General features: G+C 46.4%; 12 protein-coding genes across 12 annotated transcripts; 5 read left to right on the top strand and 7 right to left on the bottom strand.

The window, feature by feature from the left end:
- Positions 1 to 1,900: 1,900 nt before the first annotated feature.
- On the top strand, positions 1,901 to 3,167 carry K444DRAFT_707002 (S-adenosyl-L-methionine-dependent methyltransferase). Its single transcript, XM_024888153.1, has 7 exons — positions 1,901 to 1,959; positions 2,013 to 2,045; positions 2,098 to 2,182; positions 2,261 to 2,288; positions 2,354 to 2,376; positions 2,485 to 2,660; positions 2,709 to 3,167. The coding sequence occupies exons 3-7, from the start codon at positions 2,150 to 2,152 to the stop codon at positions 2,914 to 2,916; spliced, it is 468 nt and encodes a 155-aa protein (XP_024728021.1). The 5' UTR covers positions 1,901 to 1,959; positions 2,013 to 2,045; positions 2,098 to 2,149; the 3' UTR covers positions 2,917 to 3,167.
- K444DRAFT_620279 (uncharacterized protein) lies at positions 2,895 to 3,324 on the bottom strand. Its single transcript, XM_024881673.1, has one exon. The coding sequence runs from the start codon at positions 3,281 to 3,283 to the stop codon at positions 3,113 to 3,115; it is 171 nt and encodes a 56-aa protein (XP_024728020.1). The 5' UTR covers positions 3,284 to 3,324; the 3' UTR covers positions 2,895 to 3,112.
- A 493-nt stretch (positions 3,325 to 3,817) lies between these two features.
- On the top strand, positions 3,818 to 4,301 carry K444DRAFT_620278 (uncharacterized protein; the record flags this gene model as incomplete). Its single annotated transcript, XM_024881672.1, has 2 exons — positions 3,818 to 4,021; positions 4,146 to 4,301. Coding segments are annotated over 2 exons (360 nt in total), but the record flags the coding sequence as incomplete, so codon positions are not given.
- Positions 4,302 to 6,875: 2,574 nt separating this feature from the next.
- Positions 6,876 to 7,133, bottom strand: K444DRAFT_545683 (UPF0057-domain-containing protein; the record flags this gene model as incomplete). The annotated part of the gene is made up of 2 exons (XM_024876153.1): positions 6,876 to 6,922; positions 7,004 to 7,133. Coding segments are annotated over 2 exons (177 nt in total), but the record flags the coding sequence as incomplete, so codon positions are not given.
- Positions 7,134 to 8,376: 1,243 nt separating this feature from the next.
- K444DRAFT_706994 (uncharacterized protein) lies at positions 8,377 to 8,683 on the bottom strand (the record flags this gene model as incomplete). Its single annotated transcript, XM_024888152.1, has 1 exon — positions 8,377 to 8,683. A coding segment is annotated over one exon (304 nt), but the record flags the coding sequence as incomplete, so codon positions are not given.
- Positions 8,684 to 9,004: 321 nt separating this feature from the next.
- K444DRAFT_706992 (uncharacterized protein) lies at positions 9,005 to 11,018 on the bottom strand (the record flags this gene model as incomplete). The annotated part of the gene is made up of 2 exons (XM_024888151.1): positions 9,005 to 10,189; positions 10,467 to 11,018. 2 exons carry the CDS (start codon positions 11,016 to 11,018, stop codon positions 9,005 to 9,007), a joined length of 1,737 nt encoding a protein of 578 aa, XP_024728016.1.
- A 706-nt stretch (positions 11,019 to 11,724) lies between these two features.
- Positions 11,725 to 12,154, bottom strand: K444DRAFT_480926 (uncharacterized protein; the record flags this gene model as incomplete). The annotated part of the gene is made up of 2 exons (XM_024872995.1): positions 11,725 to 11,959; positions 12,036 to 12,154. Coding segments are annotated over 2 exons (354 nt in total), but the record flags the coding sequence as incomplete, so codon positions are not given.
- Positions 12,155 to 15,451: 3,297 nt separating this feature from the next.
- K444DRAFT_636472 (uncharacterized protein) lies at positions 15,452 to 16,682 on the bottom strand (the record flags this gene model as incomplete). The annotated part of the gene is made up of 2 exons (XM_024883996.1): positions 15,452 to 16,217; positions 16,270 to 16,682. 2 exons carry the CDS (start codon positions 16,680 to 16,682, stop codon positions 15,452 to 15,454), a joined length of 1,179 nt encoding a protein of 392 aa, XP_024728014.1.
- Positions 16,683 to 17,424: 742 nt separating this feature from the next.
- K444DRAFT_224675 (uncharacterized protein) lies at positions 17,425 to 19,247 on the top strand. Its single transcript, XM_024871181.1, has 4 exons — positions 17,425 to 17,743; positions 17,795 to 17,797; positions 17,986 to 18,084; positions 18,137 to 19,247. The coding sequence occupies exons 1-4, from the start codon at positions 17,645 to 17,647 to the stop codon at positions 19,076 to 19,078; spliced, it is 1,143 nt and encodes a 380-aa protein (XP_024728013.1). The 5' UTR covers positions 17,425 to 17,644; the 3' UTR covers positions 19,079 to 19,247.
- A 4-nt stretch (positions 19,248 to 19,251) lies between these two features.
- On the top strand, positions 19,252 to 21,007 carry K444DRAFT_224741 (uncharacterized protein). Its single transcript, XM_024871182.1, has 3 exons — positions 19,252 to 19,315; positions 19,378 to 19,545; positions 19,678 to 21,007. The coding sequence occupies exons 2-3, from the start codon at positions 19,486 to 19,488 to the stop codon at positions 20,689 to 20,691; spliced, it is 1,074 nt and encodes a 357-aa protein (XP_024728012.1). The 5' UTR covers positions 19,252 to 19,315; positions 19,378 to 19,485; the 3' UTR covers positions 20,692 to 21,007.
- Positions 21,008 to 21,271: 264 nt separating this feature from the next.
- On the bottom strand, positions 21,272 to 22,826 carry K444DRAFT_620268 (putative aspartate aminotransferase). The gene is made up of 4 exons (XM_024881671.1): positions 22,757 to 22,826; positions 22,614 to 22,698; positions 21,964 to 22,569; positions 21,272 to 21,828 (listed from the first exon to the last, which is right to left on the bottom strand). The coding sequence occupies exons 2-4, from the start codon at positions 22,644 to 22,646 to the stop codon at positions 21,277 to 21,279; spliced, it is 1,191 nt and encodes a 396-aa protein (XP_024728011.1). The 5' UTR covers positions 22,647 to 22,698; positions 22,757 to 22,826; the 3' UTR covers positions 21,272 to 21,276.
- Positions 22,827 to 23,291: 465 nt separating this feature from the next.
- On the top strand, positions 23,292 to 26,631 carry K444DRAFT_543822 (uncharacterized protein; the record flags this gene model as incomplete). The annotated part of the gene is made up of 4 exons (XM_024875992.1): positions 23,292 to 23,347; positions 23,396 to 23,508; positions 23,562 to 23,855; positions 23,906 to 26,631. 4 exons carry the CDS (start codon positions 23,292 to 23,294, stop codon positions 26,629 to 26,631), a joined length of 3,189 nt encoding a protein of 1,062 aa, XP_024728010.1.
- Between the last annotated feature and the right edge of the window lie 761 nt (positions 26,632 to 27,392).

The following is a 27,392-nucleotide window of genomic DNA, read 5'->3' as shown; positions in this document are numbered from 1 at the left end:
ATATCCCTTAAATACTCTCCTGCTATTAAATAAATATACTATTTAGCTTATATACTATTAAATTACTAAGACTTCTTTAAAGAGAAGTTCCAAGTTAAAGAGCTTATTATAGATTAAAGATATAAGGCTATATTTTTACTAAAGTTCTACTATAAAATTAACCTAATTGAGATATACTAGAAATATAGTAAAACTCAATATTATTAAGTAAAGAAAACTAACTTCCCGATACTAAGGTAGTAGAGGCACTTGAAGCTTATTTAATTAAGATTATATAGAGATTTTATAATTATATATTCTACTAAATAAATATATATTAGAAGGAATTAAGTATTAAATAAGCTACTTGGTATATACGGAAGCAAAAACGCTATAGAATAATATCTAAAAAGGTAATAGATAAATGGGATAATATGCAAAAGTAAGGGAAAGAAAATAGCTAAATAATAAATAAGGTTTATAGATTTAGCTCAGTTAAAAGTTAGCTTGAAACCTATATAATTAGGGCCCTACTATATATATAATATATATAGTACCAGAAAAAGCTATATTTAGTATTTAGGAAGGTTTACTTAAGCTTATAAGGCTTAATTATTATTATTATATTAATAATAAGGCTAGTGAGATGCCACGATCTCTCCCTAAAGTATGGGCTCACGTGACCTTAGCGAGCAAATATATTCGCGTTTTGTATGGGGAAAAATCCAAAAAGTAAAAAGGGTCCGTGCACTTTAAGCCTCAATTATTAATGAACCACAAATCGTATTAAAAATCTGATTAATAGGTATTTTTCGCCTGGTTCTATTTTATAATCACATCACTTAGTATAAATTAATTGGGGTTGTGGTTAAAAAGTTATTATGGGCGTAAAAGAGCGACCATTTTGTCGCTTTTGGATCGGACCGACTGCAGCTCGGCCCTCGCTTTCTCCGGTGCAGAAAATCGGTCGCCCATCGACGGGATGCATGTCTCAGCTTCCCGGAAAGCACTTTCAGGCCCGGCAGGCCGGGGCGCAAAAATCCCACGCGTTCAGCCTTTTCACAAAGGCGGAATTGGACAAGTACCCATTCCCGACTGTTGCCCGTCAGCAGACCACCACGTTTTGCGATAGCTCATTTTGGAAGCATTATTGAGTACAGTGAGGTGTCAAGAATGGCTGAGGCGACGGACGGGATCAGACTGAACCCGGGATCTTGGGAGAGGCGCGATGATAACGAACCCAAGCCTGATAACGAGCAAGGCCCGACTTACTCAGGTCGTGGAAGTTGGGACGACGGATAATACAGCTAATCGGCCTGTGGAAATGAAGGTTTAACGGGGAAGAGTACAACATCAGGAGAAGAGGCCACAAATGAACAACTTCGAGATTCAATAAGAATTACAGGTTTTGGCTGGACTTCAGATGCAGTACGTGCTGCCTACCAACTGAGATATTATAAGGACGCGGAGTTGAAAGCAGTGTTTTAGACTATTAGTCGCATCACCCAGATTCTGGAACCATGGTTGTTCCAGCGTCACCGGAGCCAGCTGCAGCTCAATCTCCAACAGCCGATCAAGGTGGCGAAATTGAAGTTGAAGTGGATGCAGATGTCTGTTCTCCCATTCGCGAGGCTGAGTTGAGGACACTGACTTTTGGACGGATGTAATACCTTGACGACAGTAACTCTACACTCGGCGATGAGCAGTATGTATTAGCTCTCTCTCACTAAACTCAACAGGCCAATGGCTGAGAGTCTAATGTTTGGTGCTGGATAAATCATCGTATTCGAATTTCGACTTCCTTAGCGAGTAACGTCAGGGCAAATTACTACGAGCATGGCCGGAGGTGAGCCCGGGGATATGGCCCGTCTTCGAGGAGTTGGCCATCTGACAGTGATAGATATTCAGCGTGTATGTTTCCCGTCTCTTCTCCAGAATAGACAATGGCTCAACTCATACCTTAGAGCTACAAAGATTCAGGTAAAGGCCCCTGAGAATGCGAAATCTTACATGCCACTCTAACTTCACCTCAGGCTACATTCGACCTAACCACCAGTAACGACGAGGTAAGCCAGACAAACTTCTCAATCCTGAGCAAAAAGTCTAAGAACTTGATAGATGGATGTAGATCGACTGGATATGTTGCATCACATCTTCAAGCTCGTCTCAAATGGAAAATTATGCAAAGCACTACTCCCAGAAGGTATCTAGAGTCTTTGATATCGGTTGCATAATTGTATATTTCCACGTTGGGGAGAAATAGAAGCTGAAATTTTTCCAGGGCACGGGGATATGGGTTATTGATTTCGGTAAGCAGAGATGTCTCATAGAGATTGAGTATGACTGTATTAGAGCAAATTCTGACACATGGCAGCGGATGAACATCCCTCTGCAGAGGTTAGCACCTCCCTTCTCCTTCCCCTCAGAATGTAGAAACCGAGTGCGCAATCGAACAATCCGGGAATCTCTCCATCACTTATCCAGATTGACTAGTTGTGTATCCAGGTCCTGGGCGTCGACTTAGCACCAATACAACCCGAATTCGTCCCCCCAAACTGCAAGTTCGAAATCGACGACATAGATGAAGACTTCACCTACCGGCGCCCCTTTGAATTCATCCACTGCCCCTACATGGCCTACATCGTAAAAGACTGGCCAAGACTCATCAGCCAGGCTTACCAGTACGTCTCCCCCTTTTGCCCTCTTAACCGAGCTCACGTGATATACAGACACACGGCGCCTGGGGGCTTCTTCGAATTCACAGACTTCGACTTGGTAATAAGAAGTGACGACGGCAGCCTCGACAACACGACCATGAAAGCCTGGACCGAAACGATGCCTCAAGCGAGACGAATGCTCGGTCGCGAGCCCTGTCTAGGACCTAAACTCGAGCAATGGATCCGCGACGCAGGCTTCACGATCATAGTGATAAAATAATACAAGCTGCCGATCGGGCTGTGGCCCAAAAGTAAAGGATGAAAATTCCTGGGGCGTATTATCACGCGACGGTTACCCAGGGGGTCGAGGGCTTTAGCCTGAGGCTGTATATGAATGTGCTGAAGTGGAGTTATGAAGAGTTGCAGGTTCTGTTGGCGAAGGTGAGGAAAGATTTGAATACGAGGAGTATTCATGTTTATACGGCAATGTATAAAATTATTGGACAGAAACCGGGGGTGTCTGAGACGGCAGAGTAGAGGTTGAAAATGGCGATTGATGGGAGGAGATTTGGTGAGAGTGCGGCATTTCTCGTTTGTTGGTTGGGTTGGACACATGGATGGGAACCCGTTCCAGGGTTACTTGACATTGGGATTGTTTTAGCGCTAGCATGGTTGTTTGCAGTTCGAAATATTTCCCTGTTCGATGCATTCACAGCTAGTCTTTCTAGAGCTGATCAAAGTAGGAGCAGGGTGGGTAATAAGCCAGCCGGCTTATCAGCTAGCTTATCAGCTAGCTTATTAAGCCATTCAGCCGGACCATTTTTATTATATCAGTCAGTTAGCTGAAAATATACTAGCTTATAAGCGGCTGATTAGCTGAGGCTTACTAATATCGCGATTTTTGGGTCCCCTTAAAAATACCAAAATGGGTATTTTTGGGGGGGTATAGCGGGTTAATTATATAATAATCGCCTTAATAATTAGGCATAATGGACTAAAAATCTCTTTATTATTTTATACGCCTCGCACTTGATTCCTTAATTATCATTAAAATGGACTCCGCACCCGCCCCCATTAGTCAAGCTTCTCGTAATCTATTAATTAGTCCTTCTGAATCGTTATTAAATATTCCGAATGCCTTCGCCCAAATAATGCACGATACGCCTACAGAGTAACGGAAGGGCATACGAGATCGGTATAATCGACTAGTGCCAACTTATAATCGAAACTATAACCCTTATGAGCCCCCTCCCGAAGATAGATACCCTGATTACTTTCCATATACTTCAGGAGAGCCTTTGTATGATAATCGCCCGATTATAATTATACGGCTTCCAAGAAAACACGTTATTACAGGTGCTAGCAAGAGAAAGAGGACTGCTTGGGTCTGGCAGCTTGGATATGCTCTTATAGATACAAGTAAAAAAGATAAGCCTATTATATAGGCATGCAAGCTTTATATATCCTTTTTATTATTATATTATGGATATATGCTTATTAATTTTCCAGGCTACTATAATACTGAATTTTCCAAAGGCCGGGAATAGTACTATAATAGTAACTCTCTCAAAAATACCGAAAATCACCTCCTTACCTAATACTTTCTCGATTACCAGGGAGATATATGGAGAGTATAGTATGGAAGTAATAGTATATAAGCTTTAGGCCCGGTTAATGGAGGCTATAAGCATATGATACTGTTCCGTTAATAGGAATTTATAAATACGTTCATTAAATAGGTTATAATAGATAATATCAAGTCTCGCAAAGCAGCCTCTTCCCGATTTAAGTATGCCTTCAAAATTACTAATATGCAAGCTGTAAATACTTTACCGGTTACTCATAATATAGTAAAGTCCTGGATTAATAAGATATTTTATTATTTTAAACCAGAAATTAAAGAAAAGATTCGGATAGCAAAATCACGAATATACTATACTTTTAATAATTAAGGATTAAAGCATGAGAAAATTAGTATTATTGGCGTTATTATATATATAGTTAACTATAAAGGAGAGAATATAATACGCCTAATTAGGCTACTAGAGCTCCCTAATTATAGGAAACATAGTATTAGTAAGTTTAATTTTTTTTTGCTATATTTATGCCGCTATAAATAGAATTTTATATAGTAGTATTAATAATTTATAAAAGCGGTATAGCGCTATTCGGGTATTCCCGAGCAATTCTAGCTAATAGGAGCACTTTGGCCGGACCTTAATTTACTTCCGAGATCACATGACTAACCCCCTCTATTAGATCAAGCTATAGTAATCCTACTATTACTTTAATGTTTTGGTATTAATAAAGATAATTTGGGCTATTTTATACTTAATAATGCCTCTAATAATAATACAATACTATAAGAGCTCGGCAAACAAATGGAATTTAATCTAATTCAGAAAAGACTATACTATATGAGACATATCCTTAACCTTATTATAGAGGCTTATTTATTTAGGCAAGACAAGTCAAGTTAGAAAGAGAATTTTACTAAAGCAGGAGCAAAAGAGCATCGAGAGCTTTAGAGATAGCGAGAAGAGCTAGGGAAGCTATATAACTTGGTTATATACGTTATGGGATCAGGGAAGTAATTAGACGTCTTTACCAAGTTGTAAATTGATTCTAATATTAGTATTACTTCAGGCAAGCAATAGAAGCTTATTCTGGATAGGGGGATATGTTAGAATTCAATATACTTAATAATTAGGCGAGCCCTTGAACTAAAAGAGGCCCTAAATATCTATACTAATAATTTGAGAGATTCCGACGATTTTAATAATCAAGAGATCTTTCAAGAGAACTATATTACTACCACTAAATAGAGAGCCCTAGAGATTATTAAAAACCAGCTTAAATCGCTTTTCCGATTAACTAAGGACCTTAAAGGCAACCACGATTTAAAAGACAGAGTACGAAAGGCATTATATAGTACTTTATAGGAAATGCTTCCTGTCTTTGAGTTCCTTCTTAGTTATTTTGAGAAGCTTAAAAAGAAGGCAAAAGCTAGAGATTTTAATAAATATCCTGGTATTCAAAGCTTAATTACTTTAGCTTGAAATACTATAACGTCTTGGTATAAGAAGACCGATAACTCTCTTATATAAATAGCTTTAATAGTCCTATATTTTTGATTTAAGTTTACTTGGTTTGAGCAATACTAGATGTTACCTAGGGAAGTACGTACTCTTAGTTTAATAAAGACGAAGATACGTAAGCTTTGGGAGAAAGAGTATAGGGAGGATAACGGAATAGGTCGTACTAATTATTTCCCGGAGCCTGAAAGACAAGTGTCTTATCTAGAGAATATACTAAATTAGATAGCGCCTTCAAATTTATTACGTCCTAAAAGGCCTATATGCTCAAGAGATAAGCTTTCCTTATATTTAGCTGAACCTCTAACTAATCTTTTGGGCATTACGGAGTATTAGAAAGCACGAGAGTCTGAATAGCCTTATCTTGCTAGAATGGTATATGATTTTCTTAGTATTCCCGCTATAAGCTCTGAGTGCGAGCGGGTATTTTCCTCCTGTGCAAAGATAACTTCTCCTGAGAGTTCTAGACTATTAGGTAAGAGCTTATAGCATCACGAATGCTTAAAGAACTGGCAGAGAAGAGGGGCAATTCAGATAGAAACGTTTGGGGATGCTATTACTCTAAACCTGAAGTAATATAAATTTTATAAAAATATATCTTTAACTAATCAGCTGCTGATCAGCTAAATCAGCTAAGCCAATCAGCTGACCCCCATTATATAAGCCAATCAGCTAGCAAAATACCTTAGCTGATGACTGACTGACTGGCTTATTACCCACCCTGAGTAGGAGAGACGTCCAGCTGTCGATATGACATTTCCTTCTTCTCACTTGAGTAAGCAAGTCAGAAGTCAAACAGGACATTAAGAAGCCCAACTCCCCCACCGAGATAAGGCACACTTTACAAAGCTGGTGAGATTCGAAGATGAATGGCTAGCACCATCTCTCTCCCAACTCTGGGGATTTTATAGCAACAACAAAGCCGTTCAATAGAACCGGCAAGCCAGTCGCGGGGAAGTCGCTCTTCAATTCAGACGCCCTATGCGTCCTGTCCTGAGAACGAACCGGGTATTATCTCCTCACCTTCATGCCCTTATCGTACAATGTGGCCATCCCCGAACCGTAACGAGAAACCATGAAATTGCGCCAACTAAATCGCCATCGCCCATCCCACCAGTTATCACTATTCTCCAACCACATGTAGCTATTGGTATCTCGCAGGATCGTGCTTGCCAAGGATCCACCATGCATCTAAAATCCTCGTTAGCCATGAAGCTCCGGGGACTTCAACTAGAGGTGAGAGCGGATATGAAGGGAAAGGGGATAACGTACGCAGAACACCGGGAATCCAACCGAGGATAGAGAGACCGATGTTGATCAGGAAATCGGCATTGCATCCTCTCCTGAAGAAGACGGCGAGGGGAGGAAGAAAGATGGCGAGAAAGTAGAGGCAGATGTCGGACTGGAGGGGTTTGTTAGTCACGCTTCCGAGGAGGGTTGAAAGGGGGTGGTGTAAGGTGACGAACGGTTGATGAGCCTTGTTTAGCCATGTTTGCTTTGCTTTGGTTGATTGGAGGGGTTGAGGGTTCTCTTGGTAAATGTTTTCGATGATTCGTTGCGCGTTGCTGTGCAAGACGTTTGAGTTGATTTGATATGGAAAGAAAATTGTACGTCTAGTAACAGCAGATATATATTTTATAAATCAGTCGTTGCCAAGATTCACTGCCCGGATGCTCGATGACGTATGGCGGGGTTCTGAATTGGGAGCTCGGATCTGAGCCCCACTTCCAGCCCTACAAGAACGAGTACGAGAATGAGAACCGAATTTAGACCTCCTTATTGGGACGTATTTGCAAATATACGCATACGTATACGTATACACATTTTGCGAATTTCTGAAAGTGCTACTTGTAGTTGGCAAGCTTGGCAAATATGTAAATATCAACGAGCAACGAGCAAGGAAGGGTGCACGTGACCTTCCTGCTACGCTTCACTCACTTCACCCCACTTAAAGTTCACCACATCTCATCTTCGACGTCAACAGATACACCAATTGCATGTCTGCACCACCCATCACCGGGAGCCTCAATGCGGGCAATGATTCACAGTGTGTCAAATGAGTAGAGTAGAGTAGAGTAGTGGGTCCTACTCATACTCTACTCAACCAATTATAGCGCTACTCATACTCTACTCATACTCTACAGTACTCAAGCTACTCATGAGTAGTATGAGTAGTGTGAGTAGGTACCCACGTGACAGGCGCACGTGACAGGCTAGCCTAATCAGGTAAGCCTCTCTTCTAGCGCCGCTCTAGCGCCACGTCTCTACCCAATTAGGCAGTGGCATTACTTAGTAAGCGAGCCAAAGGTCAGGGGGAAATCAAGATTCTAAGGAGTATAACTAGTTTATTATTATAGAAAATTAGTATTTAGCTAGTCTTATATAAGCCCTAACTTACCTTTACTAGGGCTACTTAATAAATACCTTTATTATTTAATTATTATTAAATAAACCTTAATTATTATTGTCACGTGACGACTACTCATAACTACTCATACTACTCATGAGTATATACTCTACTCTACTCAAATTTTTAGGACATTACGCTACTCATATTCTACTCACGCTACTCATGAATATTCATGAGTAGTATGAGTAGCGTGAGTAGTTTTTTGACACACTGGCAATGAAGCCAGCATAAACCCGACTCAGGAAGCCTCCTCCTCATTAGCACCACATGAAGAATCAACCTCTCCTCCCACAAAAGAGATCACGCCACCAAACTCCCACAGCAAACCCTGCTCCCTCTGCCAACGCCCCCGAGATGCCCTAATCCGGTGCCAAATCGACGAAACTAAGAAATGGGTCTTCATCTGCACCAGTAAATGCTGGCGAGAAGTCAGCGGCTGACGTCCAGATGGCGACAATGAGCATCCGCTTTTCAGATATGGGGGAATGTGGAGGAATAAACATGAGGTGGCGAGTGCAAAAATGAAGGGAAAGGCGAAGGAGGAGTGGAAGTATGCGACGCCGAGCGAGCATCGGAGGCCCAAAGGAAAGAGCTGGAGGAAGGTGGTGGGGAAGGATAGTGGAGAGTTGGGGGATTTCAAGATTGGGGATGACGATGGGGGAAGCGATACCGAGGTGAGCGAGTTGAGTGAAGGCAAGTGTGAGGAGGAATTGCTTGATGGGTTTGAAAGTGAAGGCCGGGAGAAGGAGAAGGAAGGAAGGGAGTGATGGGTGGTATCGCAAGTGTGAAATTGATGAGAAATCCAGGTATGTTCATTCTTACAGTTCAATGATAAAGACTCGCATAACCCTCCCAAAGCACCATCAATTCTCTTCTTCCTCGGCTACAGTGCTAAGAGACTTAGACACTGTCTCTCCTTCAGATGCCTGCTCTGGCTGCCGGAGCGGCAACGCATCCTCAACAAATTGCTTCCACTCCTCAAATTGTCCCAAGTCCTGTTCATCTGCCTCCGCGTACTCCATGGCCTCCGCACGGAGTTCCCACAGTCTGGGGTCATCAAACTCTCCAGCAAGTTCCAATCTTTTGATCTCCTCATATCTGTCGCAAAGCTTCCAGAGAATCAAATGCCCGTCTTCAAATGTCTCCCCTATCACTCCATCATCCGCCGTCATTTCCTTTTCGACTTCATCACCTCCTTCCGCTTTTGAAAACTCTTCTTGTTCCTCACCATCGATTGTCTCTCCTTGGCCAGGAAATCCATGGTTTTGTCCACAAAAGCAAGTATACCATGCTGGACGGCACACAAAATCTGTTGAGCTTCGATCCTCCTCACCTCCTCCTCTCATTTTCACCTCCGAGTCTGCTTCAAGATTCTTTTTGGCATATGGCGGTCTCGGAGCGCATAATGGACATTTGGAGCCAGGTGGGAAGAGCTTGCAGAATTCACACGCGTCTTCAGGACCTCCTCCCCTGAGATGGACACCGAGCAAGTGTTCCTCGTCACTTTGGTACTCCTTTGCGGTCTTATAATCTTCATAGGTCTCGTGGTCATCGCTGCTTTGGTTTTCGTCGTCGCTCTCCAGTTCGTGGTACTCTGAGGAGCCATTCTCAGATATATTGGATCCTTGCTCATCGTCGGAGTATTTGGGTGGATGACTTTGTTCTGAAGCAGTGTCGGGATAGTCAGGGGGAAGCCTTGAGGTAAGTCCCTGGTCGACTTGGTCGCCGACATTAGTGCTGCTGGACTCATCTCCGTTGCCATCGTCCTTGTTTGTAGGCCCTGTCTCCAGTGCTTCTGAAGTTGGTTGTTCGGGTTCTGGAGTAGTCTCATGAGTCCAGAGGTCAGAGAGTCGATGCGGACATCTAGGACAAGGCCTCATGGGCTTCTTGGTTTCGAAATTAGACGTGTCAGAAGAGTTATCCATGTTGATGAAAGCCCTTTCTACTTTGGAATCTTGAACTGTTAATTGAAATGATATCGAAATGATCATGATTTCAACCAGCCGTGGGTTCCAAACTGTCTTGATATAAAGCGACCCTCGATCGAGCTTCACCACTATGATTCACGAATTTCGAAATGCCGCAGGTGGTTTGTCTGCATTCTTCTAACTCTTTGGTTCCACAAAGACATTTGCGTGAATCATCACCTCCCTCGTGCATCAACCTCCCACTTTCTGTCTGCATTCTCATTCACGGTTTCAAGGATCAAGAGAAGCAAATAAACAAAGCCCTTCATATTCTCTAACTCATGAACCTATAAGCCTCCCAGCTAGCCCCCCACTCAGGCCACCAATTTCTACCCCTCCCTCCACCCCTAAAATTTACCTCCCTCTCCCTCTCATCCTCGCCCGCATCCTCGAATCTCTCATTACTTTCGCCCCTTTCACGGACCCTTTTCACAAACCCCTTACACCTTGCCCCCTCACACCCCGTAATCCACTCCTCAACCACCCGTCTCTCTTCAGGCGTGCAGTAATCCCTCTCCCTGCTTCCACGTCTCCACCACCGCGTTTCTGCTTCAACCTCTGCGACATGCTGATTCTCATCACCCACTCTCCTTCCATTTTTTACTTCCTCTTCGCCTGTGGGTTGAATATGGACACCGTTCCTTCCCTCATGGTCTGCACCATCCAAAGCGAGGTCTGAGATATTGTCGTCGAACTGCTCTCGAAAGCTGCTCACTCTTACTCTTGTGTCTCTCCTCTCGCCATCACCGCCATCTCTCCTCTCCCCCTGCTCTGTTCTCACACTCGTATCGCGTGGCCTTCCCATCCTCTCACCAACGAAATGCCTGAAAATGTTCCCCTCTTTGTTATCTCTCTCTTTCCTCCTCTCTCGTTGTCTCAGCTCGTTCTGGCTTTGCGATAAATGGACCATCAAATCCTCATATGCGTTATTTCGATGCCGTTGTGATAGGTTAGGTAAAGAGTGGAATACTGTCCTTTCATAGGGTTGATGAGGGCGTATAGGTTGGGAAGAGGAGGGGTTGGAAAAGCAGTTGAAGGGTATGAATGTTGGCATTCTTGTTTTTTGGATGGACGAAGAGATGTTAAAATTGGTTGGAGGGCATATGTCTAAGAAAGTGGGCTTTTCAAAGGAAGACAAGAGAGGGAAATTTAGAGCTAGTCGAGTCAAGGCATAGTTCAGTTCCTTTCAAGACAATCACGCTGCATCATTGAATCTTCAAGCCGATCACTAAATTGAGCTTCAAAGCTGGTTCATGGATCTCAGTTTCTAATTCCAATCACCACTTTCAGCTTACCCCGAGGGCTATTCAGGAAATCATTGCATTGAATAAGAACGACCCCAGAAAGTTCGGTGTCTGAATGGTGATCCAGGATGACCTGGGGCCAACTTTCACCCTCCATAATAAACTCGTCCTCTGCAGCTCCATGCCGCCACGATATTTCCACTACCAATATTCGATTCTCCCCCCGGTGATATTCTCAATTGAGATGAACCCGTACCCAGCTTTGTATGCTCTTCATTTTCCTCCATCTCTCCTATCGTACACTATCCACACACTCTCTCAATTTGGGCTGGGTCCCCGGTAGAAATCTGCTTGGGCCTTGGCCTTGGCTGGTGGCGGACAAGCTTTACAGTCACAGTAGAAGCCGTAATTATCATAGAGGGTAGACGGAGCGTCGCAGTATGAGATAGTGATTTCTTCTCCCTTGGCTATTGGAGAAAGGGATTTGACGATCAGACGGTCTTGCGCGCTGTTGTACTTGTATGTGCAGGTTGAGAATGGATGGCAAGCGTGGTTGAAGCGCGATGACTTCAGGAAGATGCCGCCTTTGCCGTCAGATGTCTCGAAGCTAGGACGCATAAAGTCAGCATAAAAGGTTCTTGTATTCAAGGATATGATAATTCCTAAACTCAATTGCTACATACCGATTGGTCTTGAAGATTGCAAGAACCTGGTATTCGCTGACACCCTTCCAGCCAAATAGAGATCGATACTCTTCCCTCTCCTCCAACGACAACGCCTCGTACTTATAGAAGACCTCTATGTATGCTGCTCGGAGTAGCGGCTCCTCAGACATGATGACAGTATCCTTCTCAATGTTCTTGGTGGCGAACGCTCCGTACCCGCCCTTCGGAGACTTGCGAACTTCGAAGAAGTTGGTGACGAAGAGAGGTGGAGCTTCGTAAGAGGTTAACGGGACGGTTGAGGAGGAAGAAGAATAGGAGGAGGATGGGGTGAGAGTTGGAGGAGGAGGAGAGGGGGTCATTGAGATTCGGCCACGGTGAGGAGCTAGGTTTGGAGAAGCGGGAGGGGTCATCAGAAGCTGGTGTTGTAAGGAGCGTCTCGAATGTCGAGGTTGGGCTGAGGGTTTGGCTGCGCCCTTGATGCCTCGATAGGCGTTCTGTGGAAGTTGAGCAATGTTGTCACTTCGAAGTCCCCGAGACCAGCTCACCTTGTCAAACTTGAAGCTGGCCATCCAGGCTTCAAAGTCCATGTGGACCCCGGCGAGAGGTATAACAGCCCACTGACCGGCTGAGTTGAGGGTTGGGATCATGGTTGCAAGTTTGTGGTTATGTTGAAGAGGAAGAGGATGAAGTTGTCTAGCTGAGACGAAAAATATTAGTTTGTGCGTTGAAAAGATAACTGTTAATCCGCCGATATCGGGAGTCCAAGTAAACAAGAAAGAAGAGAGATCGGATAGAAAAGAGGCCTAATTAAGCGTCGGTGTCGGTGGTTGTTGCGGCGTGTTAGCAGTGAGCGAGGAGACCAGATAGCCTCAAAAAGCTAGATAGACTGTTTGGCGAGTATGGCCTTGATGGAAGAAAAGTAATCATGCAAAGCGGGTGCAATCAGACGTTTCTGAAAGAGTAGATGGTTTCCTGAACCAGTAAGGCAAAGTGGAATCTTGGTATCCAGGACAAACCACAACGTAAAGTGTGATGTTGTGCTGATAAAGAGTTGGTCCTGCAAGTTGAATTGAAACTTTGTTGGCCAAGCCAAGTCTTAAGGTGAAGTGTGACTTTGGTAACCAAGGGTTAATCTTGTAGATGCAACTGCCAACTCGGTTGACGAGAGATGATTCTGGGGGATGGGTACGGCTTTAATGATCAAGAAAAGAGTGGAGATGATATCATCGACGCTTGCAAGGCGGGTGCAACTAGAGGGGTTTGTTGAAGACAAGTTGATTTCCAATTATAGGAGGCGGGCTCGACCATTCTTATTTGAGGAGGAAGAATCAATCGATGTCATCCACTCTTCCAAGGGGGCATCGACCAAGGAAGTATCTCAAATGAGCAGTTGAGCTCATATTCCCGCAAGCAAAGCTGTGGCTTTGACGATGAAGGCCCGAGATCGCTGCACTTTAGTGACCAAGATCCCGACTTGTGTAAAGGAGACCAGGTTTAGTTGGTTGTTCCAGGGGAGTCCCCGACAATATTGCTCTTTGTAGAATGACACTGCTGTGCAATCTGACGCGAAGGTTGGATGGAAAGCAGAAAACTGGAGCGCTTGTTTATGTCAATGGCTGAAATGGTCTCGTTCTTTGGAAAGAGTTGTGTGATTGCCTCTCAGATGAAGAATTTCTGTAGAAGATAACAGCAATTGTTGATGAGTCTCGGGCAATGTTCCAAACTGTCTTGTAGCTTGTGAAATCGGCAGTTGACTGGACCAAGCAAGTTGGCTGTTTGTTTCCGAATGCCCAAAGCTTTGCTCGTATTCATCCGCGGAAGCAGGCTGGTGCTTGTTGAATTGACCGTTCCCAACCATCTGGTTCTTTGTTATGAAGAGATCAGGTCTTTGTACGTTTGCCTCACTGAAAACTTCAGATGGCATCGAGATTCTCAGGAAGCGGGGTGCTCTCGGTTGGCGTTTCAAGTGAATTTGTCGTTGATATAGTTGTCGAAGATGAAACCCGACTCCAATCTAAGCACCGCTATCCCAAGCCAAGCTGGGTGTCGCAAGAGATGTCGGACTTTCTCTCGAGGCTCAATCTTCCACCCTGTCCAATTGACCTCTCTCCGTACTCGCACTTATCGCATGTATATGCCGAGTGCCTGCTGTGCTCAATGTTCCATGGGGATGTTGAAATTTGCCATGCTATGTCGGCTCGAAGGTTGGCGTTGATCTAGCCTTGCGGTGATATCGTAACTCCAGAGGTCGGTTGTTGTTCCAAGGGACACTGGTAGATCGTGCTTGGAAAGAGAGGAGGAAATTGTAGGAACTTACAGTTGAACATCCCTCCCCTGGTCTCAAGATGGCAGCAAGCCATCTCCACCATTAATAGTTGTTGTTGTCGTTTCATCTGGTGTTGATTGATCAATTAGAGGAACCGTCATGAAAGTGGGAAGAAAGTAATCTTACTTCTATCCTGCCTTCCAAAAGAGGTGGTGAATACAAAGATTGACAACAAAAGCGGCAGCAACGCTATCACCGCCACGAGAATCCATCTTCAAGCTAAATAGTTGACAGCAATCATGCAATTGATAACAAACAAGGCAGAGGTCATGCTTATGTGACGACGTGCAGTATTTGGAGGTGCCGAAGCAAAAGATATATTTGGGAAAAGAAATTTTAGAATGAAAAAGTCGATTTGAGTTCGAAAGGTCCACTCGGTCACGTGCTCATCCATTTTAAGAAAGACCACGTCCAAGGTCTTTCAATTGTTCGAGTGAATCTAAGCTGACTTCTTTGAGAAAAACATTCCAGCTACTGATCCCTTCAGAAGCTCCTCATCGTTATGAGCATGAAATATTCGTTTCTCTTGGCTTTTAACGTCTCCCTTCGAGGCTTCAACTAGGCCCAAACTGCACAACAGTCACGTCACTGATTCGAAGGCGTTGGCAGGTCCCCAGGATTGTATTTGTAGGACCGGTAAGGGAAATTAACATCGTTCCGGATATCTTTCAGGGCATTTGCATTCCTTCGTTGGACCTCGCCAAGCGGCCTCAATTCCTGATAAAAATCGTACCAGCTCTGTTACGGCCCACCTGTTCCTCAGATCATTTTTGGAGGGACTGAGCTCTCTCTTTGCTTTCATGTCCAACGAATTTGGTGTCTGCAGTATGCGCAGACCATGACTCCGCGATCACTCCCTGTTCACCCGAAAGCTTTGCCTGGGCTTCACGAAGTTTTTGCTGTTCCCTCCGAAGCTTCTGCAGGGCCTCGAAAAGCTCTCCTCGTTGCTTCAGATTCTGCAGTAAGGCCGTGTCGCTCCCTTCCTGATACCTAGCAAAATTCCACCGACTTATGCTAATCTCTCGCTGGTCGTGCATGTCCTTTAATTGGACTTCACAGGACTGCTGTTTTTCCTCTAGAGAATTTCGAATTTTGTCACTAGTACGTTCTAGATGCTTTCATCTTTTCTGAGCGCTTCAGCCCAGTTTATTTTCCGCTGCTTTTCACGCTCTCGCAGGAAATCGGTAAACTTATTCGGGGCATGAGAATCGGCTTCAGTGAACTCTTCCACGGTCTCAGTACACGGAATCGCCATACACGGAATCGCCGACGCGGGCGCCTCTATTATGCCAAAGCTCAATTGAAACGCGGGATGGAGAGTGCCGTCCGTCTTGGTTTGGCCATTTAAATCATGAGTTGCTTGGGCACTAGCACAGGGATCATATTTTTCCCTTTCATCGTCGAGGGCTTCCAATTGGCGCTGTAATTCTCTTTCACGGGCTTTAGAAGCTTCAATCTCGGTTCGAGTAGACTTGACTCGTGGTTCGAGTGCCTTTAAACGGGCAACGGCAGCCTCCCTCTCTTTCCCTTCGTCATAGTTCTCTAAATCTAGCTTTAAGAGTGAAGGCGAGATTACTCGGAGAGCAGACTCATTTTCATTGACTGGCCCGTCTTCACCACTGCTCCCTGCTCGAGATATTGGCCTCGACCCATCACTTCCGTCTAAGTATGTGTCGCACACCGTCTCGGCATAACTCGTAAGGTTATCGAGGTACCTATCCAGCATAAACCCCGCACTGCGCTGGTTCCCGTCTCGCGGCAACTGCTCCTGCAATCGAACTATCTCAGCCAGAATCTGGGCTGTATCTTCTTTAATCGCAGACGTGTCATTGAGGATTTCTGTAGTGTCAGCTTTGATTTCTCGGGCCAACGTACTGAGAAGAGAATTAGCGACTTTCCATTTACTTTATAAGGCTGAGGACTTACAGAGTCACCATGTCCAACGCAATCTCCAGCGCCGACTTATGCGCCTCCAAACTCAATTGCAACTTTGCAACATCCCTCTTACCACTCGCAACCCACTTCGCAGCCTTGTTCAACTTACCCCCCTCATGCTTCTCCAGCGTCTGCTCAATATCCACCACGACGCCGGTACAATTGGTGACTATGCCGGCGATCTGCTTCTGCAACGTCTGCGGAACCGACTGAGTGGTGGAGTCATTGACATCGTCTGCGAGGAGCTCGAGGATAGTCTTCAGGGAGACGAGTTCACGAGAGACGGCGTCCAGGTCGCTACGTGCTGCGCGGACATCCTTCACGAATCCGATCACGACGAGAGAGGTGCGGGTGATGGTCGAGGCTAGGCCGATGCAAGTTGCTGTGATGGATATGGAATCCATGGTCAATCTTTGGGGTATTTTGTCAATGAGGTTCGACTATTCATAGCCTGATTCTCTGGGAAGTCATCAGAGAAGCAGGACGGTGTTGTCGAAATCCCACAGCCTTACCTGAACTCGATGGGAGAACCACAGAACCCCTGCCAGAAATGACTAAGCAAGTACCCCGCCTCGAGGTCTTTTTCATCCTTCTCCATCTTCAATCTCACATTGCTCAAGCCTGGATTGTATTTCAAAGGAAGGAACGACTGGTAGTGCCAGGCCGGAAATGGCCCGGTCCATGTCCAGAAATATGACTTTTTCAGCCCGCAATGAGCTTCGGGGCCAGAAAAGTGTTCCTTGCATGTCCCAAAGACTCCATCCAGCCAATCGAGGATGGTGACTTTGGCAAAGGTTGAACAGGCTCGACGAAGAAAGACAAGGTGGGAAATTGAAATTGACGGAGAAGAAAAAGGGGCCAGAAAGGAGCCCCACAATCATTTCCGCCAACTTCAATTGACTATGCAGATTGAACAAATGCCCCATTCCACAGACAATGCGTGAATATGGAACTGGTATTGCTATTCTCGCATTGTCCGTGCAGGTGATGGGAAGAGCCTGTCTTCGTTAGGGACTTGATCGATATTAAAAGAAGGATGAAACTTTGAGCTTGAATTTGAGTCTGCTGCGGGGTTACCCTGGGCAACGGATGCCCCTATTTCGAATCAGAACCCCCGCTTGCCATGCGCTAATATCTCGTGCTGCGGAACCACGCGGCCAGGCTTCGTATTCTCGTATATCTCGCATCCCTTGCCCGAGGTAAATCCGCCATCTAGCCGATCAAACTTTTCTGGAAGCAGCACAGTGTAAGCGTCCATACATCTGTACCATCGAGCAGTGGCTGCTGTACTCATTGGCTATTTCCTCATCTCTTCTAGTATTCTCCTGTAGCTGCTAGGGACCGGGCAAGTCCCGAGATCGTACAAATGAGCGCCGTAGAGGCGGATCGCGGGGTCAAACCGCATAAACGACGTCCTCATCGGAAAACGAGGTCGGGATGTTTGACTTGCAAACGAAGAAAGACTGTAAGTATTTCAGGGTAAAAGGAGATAAAAAATCGCTAATTCCGTTCGCAGAAGGTCAGCAAATATCTTTGACGAAGTTCTCGTCCGATGACGAATGGGATGAAACGTGATCAAGCTGATCGGTATCTCCTATCTTTTGGTTGATCACAATAAATATCTCTGCTTCTATTCTTCGTCAAATATTCTGTACATGTCTTTACGAGTTTGAATTTTTCCGTGCTGATTTGGTTGGTTGCGGCTAGTGTGATGAAGGTCGACCCTCCTGCGGGAAGTGTATCCATCATGAACTCACCTGCGAGTATGCCCCTTCGAATGCTGCACCTGTGTCTCCAGCTACTTCTGTGAGCAACTTTTTTCATGAAACCTTCTCAAAATTCTGACAAAACGATCAAGATTGGCTTTGGTGCCGTAGCACCACTTAATATCCTAGATCTAGAGCTGATGCATCAATTTGTTACTTCAACATGTCTCAAAATCCACAACGATCCAAAAATGGCCAGAATATGGTCAATCAATGTCCCTGCACTCGGCTTCTCTCACGACTTCGTTATGCACGGCATTCTCGCCCTAGCTGCCCTCCACCTTGCATACCTCAAGCCCGAAATGAGAGACAGATACCTCCCACAAGCAACCTTTCATCACGAGGAGGGGCTTCGGAAAGCCACCCCTGCTCTTTCGCAACTGGAGGAGGGGAACACTTCCGCAGCCTACATCTTCTCCGGTCTCACTCTTCTCTACACATTCGCAAGCACCCTCGGCGACGCAGGTATTTCAGAATGGATCGTCTTTTCGCGGCAAACTTACTCAATTATCCGATACTCAAATGAGAGACTGTTCGCCGGACCCCTTGGGCCCATGTTCGCGGCCGGCGCGAAGCGTTCGGAGATCCAGAATCAGCTCGCAGACGAGGGCCTCGAGGTACCGCAAGCGGAACACCTGACTCAACTCCTCTCCAGAATCTGTGAGACAACTGCAGATGGCTGGAAACGAGAGGCTTATAGACAGGCAATAGACGAACTCCACAAGGCATTCCGTGTGGTGTACAGCCAACCGCTGGATACTCTGGAAGCAGCGGATGTGTACATCTGGGCGCACCGGATCAGTGATGAGTATCTGGCTCTGTTAAAGGAACAGACTCAGGAGGCGTTGGTGATTATGGTTTTCTTTGCGGCCGTGCCGCATCGGGTTGATACGAAAAGGCATTGGTTTCTAGAGGGCTTTAGCGTGCATTTGATGTCGAGGATTTATCCTTTGATCAACGAGCAGCATTTGCCGTGGATTGAGTGGCCGCTGAGGGAGGTGGGGTGGGTCTCGGCTGGGGAGGTGAAGATGTAGGCCGATGCTTTGCAGGAAGGTGGAAGGACATGAGTGGGAGCATAGCTGCCGAGGGAAGAAGATCGAGGTTACGAGGGCAAGCAATTTGAAAACTTGGCGATTGTGATCTTCCCGTAGTGGAGTTCAAGGCGGTTTGCAAAGATATAGAGTAAGGAGCCTGGGAGTTATGGGAAGCTGTGATATGGAATATCTCGAACATCAGAAGTTTAGTGGTCGCTGACTGGCATTGGTGAGCTGGTGAATTCCAACACCCTGTACACAGCTCTGATTGTTGACGAGAAAATTGCTTGTCGGAATAGACCGACCCATTAGATATTTGTCCTCACTTCGTTAGGCGAACGACCACCTTCATCAATTCACTTCCGGAAAACAAGCTAGAGCAGAGAAATTGAGATCATTTCGTTGTTATGAAGCATTCTCTTCTCTTTTCAAATCGAAGGGCAGGTAGCATGGTAATCGCTGACATGGTGAGTCGGCTTCAGGGCACCTTCCTCCCGAGCTCGTGGTCGCCTTGTTTACTTGCTACGCCCTTTCTTCCCGTCCTATCTCCTCTCTCAACACAACAAGATTATTAACGTTACATCACAATACTCACACAGGCATCGATTCATCAACCAATCCTTTCCATCATAAATGCAACACCATCTTTGGTCGAGTCGATATATCAATCTAAGTCATCCTTACGATCGCACCAACGACTCGCAACCTCGTGTGTAAAGGCAACTTCTTTCATCAAGGGAAGTGTCAAAGTCCCAAATCATTGCTTTGACTGCTACTCAGGCGCAGAGCTGAGTGTGGTCGTCACCATGGCTCGCTCCATTCGACTCGCTTTCCCTCTTCTCTTCATCATCGCGTTTCTCTTCAGCACCGTCACAGCCGTTGTCACTACAAACACTGCAGTTCCTACCAACGAGCACGATTGGAGTTGGTTCGTAGACAAAGATTACTTCTGCTCCAACAATAATCCCGAGGTCCAAAATGGATGCAGAGCAGCAGGCACATGTTTCTACCCCATCCATTTCGCCAACCTCAGCCGATGCGATTTTTACGTTCAGTGTGTGATGGACGAGGGATCTTTGAAAAAGAGCAAGAAGACTGCGAAAGCTCGTCTGCGTTCTTGTGGCGGATCTCCTGAGTCTGCGGAGTTCAGTCCTCTCACCAGGAAATGCGAGCCCAAAGGTGCGGAGGGCACTTGTAGTTATTACGAGAATTGGAAGAGGCCAACACATTGGGGGCGGCGCCTCGCTGCAAGGGACCGCGATCTAGTCATCCGAGATGGACCGAGGGGTGCGATCCTATCCACAGAATGGGCAACCAAAACATTTTGCAAAACCAACCCCGAGGTAGATGAAGGATGCAAAGTAAAGGGAGGGTGCAAATACTCACTATATTGCGGTGCCTACGTCGAGTGTGTGATGATAGAGTCGGTCTCATTCAAAAAGGCGCACGCTCATTTCAGATATTGCCCACAGCGACCCAATGCTACCGAATTCAACAGTGTGACCCGGAGGTGTGAAATTAGGGGCAGCTCGGGCACATGTAGTGCGAAGCAACAAGGACATCACCTTCCTGGGCGGGCCATAGACCCTGGACAAGGCATCGGTCTCCGCTAAAGCGTGCAGCGATCCCATGTATCACACCAATGGAGAAAAATAACGCAAAGGACTTAAAACCTGTAGCGCCGCTATTGGGGGTGATTGCATCTCCTACGTCGAGTGTGCTCCTGGCTTTACAGGATTCGGCTCGGTAAAAAATTATTCTCCAAATCAAATGTATAACCCCAGCACACGGCAATGCGAGTCTGCCAACGCGAATGGCACCTGTTGGCAAAAACAACCATTCAATAAGCTTGCTCAGCGTACGAGCACCTCCGTACCAGTCAAAGTTTGATCGGGATACCGGAATATCCAAGCTTCCAAACGTACCGAAAGGGTTCAGGGAAGCGAAATTCAGGCCCTGACTTTACTGAATGTCAGGGCGTTAACTCTATCAAGATGGCGGGTTTGAAAAGACTGGATTGGTACTTGTATGAATGCTCATGGAATGAAAGTGAGAGAATCATTCTTTGTAAGGAGAGCTGAGAGCATAACTTTGTACAACTTTTCGTTCCCACCTTCACTCGTGCAAGAAAATCATGACTACAGCAAGAAACAAGTCTGCTCAGATCTTGAATTGCAGAATCTCTACTTACAAGGCACTCAAGCAAGTTCCTCCTTCACGTACGTCCCTAGCCTCTCCAACCCCTCCCTCAACACCTCCGTCTCGCACACGAACCCAATCCTCACATACCCCCTGAACTCCTCGCCAAAGCACTTCGATGCAGGAACGAACATCACTTTCGTCTTTGCGATCAGATCTTTGCAGAATGCTACATCGTCTACTACCTCCCCTTTCTTCTTAAATTGAACAAGCGCGGTGGTGCCGGCGGTTGGTTTTACCCATGAGCAAGTTTGGGGGTGGGAGGAGATGAAGGTGGAGAGGAGAGAGATGTTAGTTCTCGCTAGTTGGATATTCCGTGCAAGGAGCGAGTGCAGGACGGAGGGGGATAATGCGTAAGAGGCGACGGCGTCGTCGAGCTGCGAGACGGAGATGGTGGTGTAGTCTCGCGCTGAGGCGATCTCCTCGATGAGGGAGGGGGAGCGAGAGGCGATCCAGCCGAGGCGGATGCCGGCTAGGGAGTAGGCTTTGGACATTGAGCTTGTTATTAAGGTGTTTTCGTAGCCCATTGAGATTAGGGACGGAGGGAAGTCCTAGGTGATGAGTCAGTTGTGGGTTTATGAGGGTAAGGGAAGGAGGGGAGAGGGAGGATTAGGGTGGGTTGAGACGAGACGAGACGAGAAATGTAATGTTTAAGAGACTTAGTTGGAGTGGGGATTGGGACGTACGGGGTCGATGGGCGAGATGCCGTGGTAGAGCGGCCGGTAGACTTCATCTGATAATATGATTATATTTTGCGCGCGAGCGACGTCAATAAGAGACTGGATGACGGATTTTGGAATCGTGGAGCCGGTGGGGTTGTTGGGATTGTTGATTATTATCATCTTTGTGTTTTCTTTTACCAAGGCTTTCAGATCTTCGATGTCAGGTATGTAATTCCTTTCTTTCCTCAATTTCCACAATGAGACTTCTGCACCAAGACTCGCGGGGACGGAATATAATTGTTGGTATGTTGGGTGCACGCATATTACGTGGTCGCCGGGGCCGATGAGGGTGTAGAGGAGGAGGAAATTCGCAGCAATCGCGCCGGGCGTAATGAGGATGTTATCTGGCGAGAGAGGGGAGGAGACTCTTGCGGAATAGAGTGAAGCGAGACGCTCTCGCAGAGCTTGAGATCCTCGGATTGCTCCATAAGTGAGCTTTGTGCTGGTGTTTATGGGATGGGGGACATTGGGATCTTCGCAGAGAGCAATGATGTCGTCGATAGAGATTGATGCTACGCAAGTTTCGGCGATGTTGAGAACTCCCGGTGTGACTTCGTATTTGTCCATCCACTACAAATTGTCAGTGATGTGTAGGATGAGGATATATAACTCACTTGCTCGACCTCGAAAGGCTCAATCTTCACCATGTTTGCTGATGTACGTGCCTCGGTATACTGGACGAGGCTGCAAGTCAGGGTGCTGCAGAGGGAAACTCGTTGGCTTGGATCTGGATGCCATTGTGCTTTGCAGAACGGACCTTGTTAAATGTGAAAGCTTAACCTCGAGGTTGAAAAGGAGGTAGTTTGCATCTTTTCGAAGGAGTTCGTCATAAGAAGCGACCCCTCAATCGATGTTGGCTGCAGTGGGCCGTTGGCTGTTGGTTGTCGTGCCGCAGCGGACCCCTGTCGATTTCCACGACCTCTCCAAGGCCGCCATCGCTACCACATGTCTTCATCATTCAGTGCAAACTGACCACATCTTCACCTTCACCCGACCTCCGCCACCTCAATCAAGAGAGTCAATATCACCCTCCTTGTGATACAGCTCGGAACGCTGCTGCGAGCACGCCGCCCTGTCGCCCGACACTCCTTGATGGCTTCGCAGTAGCCTCATCCTCTCCTGCAGCTCATCTTGCTCGTTGTCGGGGAACATTTAGCCAGCAGTGCTTGAGCTACAAGCTTCACAACTCCGTCAAGATCATCGATATGCGCCGACATCTAGGGACCGCGGTCCTTGCAGGCTTATCGCTGGCATGGACAACCTACGGATACTCGAATTACTCGTCCATCGATATGATACGCGCACAGCTGTCTTTGATGGATGATCGGCCAGATGATTGCCCCCCATGGTATGACACTATTCCACCCAAGAGAGAAAATGTACTGATAGAAGATAGTTTTAATTGCCTCCTTCCTGCTTTCACCTGCGGCCAATATTCCGAATGTAATCAATATAATGGCAAATGCTCCTGTCCTGCTGGATATGGCGGAGATGATTGTTTAGCTCCTGGTATGGATGCGCCGATACCCCACCTTAGAGAACAAATGCTGATGGGAATGCAGTGTGCGGTTCTTTAGCAGATGAGCAGCATGACCGACCGATGCGACAAGGCGACTACTGCGAGTGCAAGGAGGGGTGGACGGGAATTAACTGTAATGTTTGCACGGAGAATAAAGCTTGTAATGCTATGATGCCGACCAAGGACGGGGGAGTCTGCTACCAAAACGGAGAGGTCGTACACGAAAATTACCAGATGTGCGATGTTACAAACAAGAATATTCTCAGTCTCTTGGATGGAAGGAGGCCTCAAGTAACGTTCAGTTGCAATGCCAAAGACGCGACCTGCGCTTTCCAGTGTAAGGATTATGGCGAGGATTATGTGGCATTTACTGACAATAAATTCTAGTCTGGGTGGAACACAGAGAATCTTTCTACTGTGAACTGAATACTTGCACTTCGAGCAACGCCAACGATTACGACCAGAATTCCACCAATTACAAGTGTGAACATATCAACTGCAAATGTATTCCGGATCGGATGTTGTGTGGCGAGAACGGCTCTGTGGATCTTACCGAGTTTTTGGATCTGTCAATCAAGGGCCCAGCAGAATTCAATTGTCTTCAAAAAGATGGTGGGATCAACGACTGCAGATTCCAAGAACCGGAGATGGACGCGATTATTCATCAGATGTTCGGGGACCCCAGTATCTTCCTTAACTGCCAATCTGGGGAATGTCTTTACGAGACTGATGTTCCTGGATTCGAGCGGCCCGTAAAGCGGATCAACACGCCTTTGATTGCGGGAGTTATTTCTGGTGCCTCGCTGTTTGTGGTTGCTGTCATCCTGATTGTCTGGTATTTGTCGAGAAGGCAGTTTAAACACGGCCCCATCCATCTTGATGAGTCTGACGATGAGAGCCTCAAGCTGATGGCAGACCACAAACCTGCGTCGTTGTACTTCGAGAACGTCTCGTACAATTTGAATGGGAAGCAGATTCTCACCAATATTCAAGGCATGGCACACCCAGGAGAGATTCTTGCCATCATGGGAGCTTCAGGAGCTGGGAAGACGACTTTCCTCGATATTCTAGCACGCAAGAATAAGAGAGGAAATGTGCAGGGGAATTTCTATGTCAACGGAGAAACAGTCAATGATAATGAGTACAAGAGCGTTGTTGGCTTTGTTGACCAGGAGGACACTATGTTACCTACCCTTACCGTCCATGAGACCATCATGACCAGCGCTCTTCTTCGACTTCCTCGAGATATGGGGAGAGCGGCCAAAGAGCAACGAGTCTACGAGGTAGAGAAGCAATTGGGTATTTCTGCAATCAAAGACTCGTTGATCGGGTCTGAAGAAGGCAAAGGTCGAGGCATTTCTGGTGGTGAGAAGCGAAGAGTTGGGATTGCTTGTGAGCTTGTGACGAGTCCAAGCATTTTGTTCCTCGACGAGCCTACAAGTGGGCTGGATGCCTACAATGCATTCAACGTCATCGAGTGTCTTGTCACTTTGGCCAAGACGTACAAGCGAACTGTCATCTTCACCATTCATCAACCACGATCTAACATTGTGGCCCTTTTCGATAGGCTGCTTCTTTTGGCCAAGGGACGGACCGTTTACTCCGGCGAGTTTGCTCAATGCCAGGACTTTTTCGATCACATCGGATATTCATGTCCTCCAGGGTTCAATATCGCAGATTACTTGGTTGATCTCACAATGCATGTTGGTGGTACTCCTACCACACCTGTCGACGAAGGAATACCTGGACTGGAGACTAGAACGACCAGCAGTGCTGGCCCAAGCAGCACCAGAGCCGTTAAATCTATTGCCAGCATCTCTGGAGGAAGTATTGAAGAGGGTGTGGTGGGAAGCCCGAGCGATTCGCTCTTGAAGCCTAGAATCAAGCGAAAAGACTCAATCAAGGCCAGACAAGAGAGGGAACTTTACACAAGGAAAAGGACTGGGGCGGAAACTCCTGTATCACAACCCGACGAGGCGCCGCTGGATCCCAACGCCACAACGTCACCGCAGCAGTGGCTGAGGCTGTCGAAGCAGCAACCCGGCCAAGTTCATCAACAGGTCTTGGATGATCCAGACAACTTACCTCCGCCTGCTCAAGGCACAAACACAGATTTTGAAGTCTTGATTGCTGCATACGAGCACTCTGAGATTGCACGCAACATCCATGATGAGATCCACTCGGCAATTACCACAGCGCAGACAGCAAATGGCAGCATGAACGGCCATGGAGATGGCAATGGTAATGGGAAGACTATGGGCAGAGGTTATGCGAGAGTTGGCTACCTTCGACAATTCGTCATCTTATCACAAAGGACATGGAGGAACCTTTATAGAAATCCGATGCTAATGCTCACCCATTATGCTATTGCCATCCTGCTGGCGGTTCTCTCGGGATACCTGTTCTACGGGTTAACAGATGACATTCCTGGATTCCAGAATCGACTCGGATTGTTTTTCTTCATCTTGGCGCTGTTCGGATTTAGTACCTTGTCCAGCTTGACAGTATTCGCTCCAGAACGATTGCTCTTCGTCCGGGAAAGAGCCAACGGATATTACGCACCTATCACCTACTTCATGGCAAAAGTTATCTTCGATATCGTCCCCCTCCGCATCATCCCACCAATCCTCATGGGCTCAATCCTCTACCCCATGACAGGCCTCATCCCTGATGCACCCCACTTCTTCAAATTCATCCTCATTCTCGTCCTCTTCAACCTTGCCGCCGCCGCCATCTGCCTCTTCATCGGCATCGTCTGCAAAGATAATGGCGTTGCCTCCCTCATCGGCAGCCTCGTCATGCTCTTCTCCCTCCTCTTCGCCGGCCTGTTGCTCAACCACGACGCGATCCCCAAGTCCATGCTATGGCTGCAAGCCATCTCCATCTTCCACTATGCTTTTGAATCACTCATTGTCAATGAGGTCACGTTCCTGACGCTCGTGGACAAGAAGTACGGCCTGAACATCACCGTCCCTGGTGCGACAATCTTGAGTAGCTTTGGCTTCGATACACTGGCGCTGTGGCCAGATGTTGTTAAGCTGGCTATCTTTGGCGGTGTTTTCATTGTGTTGGCTTATGCGGCTATGCATGTTCTGCTTGTAGAGAGACGATAGAACGCCAAGCTCGGGAGGAAGAGATAAGTGGGGATTAGGGAAAGAATACTTGAGGGGGCCTATTTCTTTTGTTCTTGGTTTGATGCAATGCATTTTACGGCGCAAGGAGTGTAGATTATATAGGCAGATACTGCTAGTTTCTTCGTTGATTATATATACCTGCAAAGTTGAATGTAGCCCCCTGCTTTGAATTTCCCCATAGAGAAGAAGATCTGAAGTAATCTCATGACTGTGGTATGAGCTTCCTGATACGAAATAGAAAATGCAAATAGGAGGAGTAAATGCCCGTTTACGATGATTTACTCCAAATCGTGAAGCCCTGGTACGGGTGAAAGTTGGATTAGTGCACAGGTTTGAGTATCTGCACCATTACCCTCGATTCTCCTGAGTTTGGAGTTAATGGGAAGGCAAATTTTCAATCTGTAAGTCGATATTAATCGGGAATACTTTTTATTTTCTTTGACAGCTAATTCGATAGATCGCACTTCCTCATTCTCCTTGTAGTGGGATGGAAGCTGGTCAGAACCTTGAGGCCGTACCTCATCTGGGTTGGGCGAATGCTGTTCCTGATCCACCCGCAACGGGGGATTTTAATGTCAGAGGGTCGGCTCTCAAATTTGAATGGCAATGTAATTACATGGTATCGCCAGAGCTTGAAATAATTTCTAAACCTTTAGCATACGTTGTGTTCTAGACCCATGGCTTATACGGAGATCGCGGCATAAAGTATCGGGAATACAGGGCATTATTTTATGAAGGCC

This window comes from Hyaloscypha bicolor, assembly GCF_002865645.1.
Source record: "Hyaloscypha bicolor E unplaced genomic scaffold K444scaffold_182, whole genome shotgun sequence".
In the NCBI taxonomy this organism is placed as follows: domain Eukaryota; kingdom Fungi; phylum Ascomycota; class Leotiomycetes; order Helotiales; family Hyaloscyphaceae; genus Hyaloscypha; species Hyaloscypha bicolor.
The sequence above is the reverse complement of the archived record's forward strand: the minus strand, read 5'-3'. Positions and strand labels throughout refer to the sequence as shown.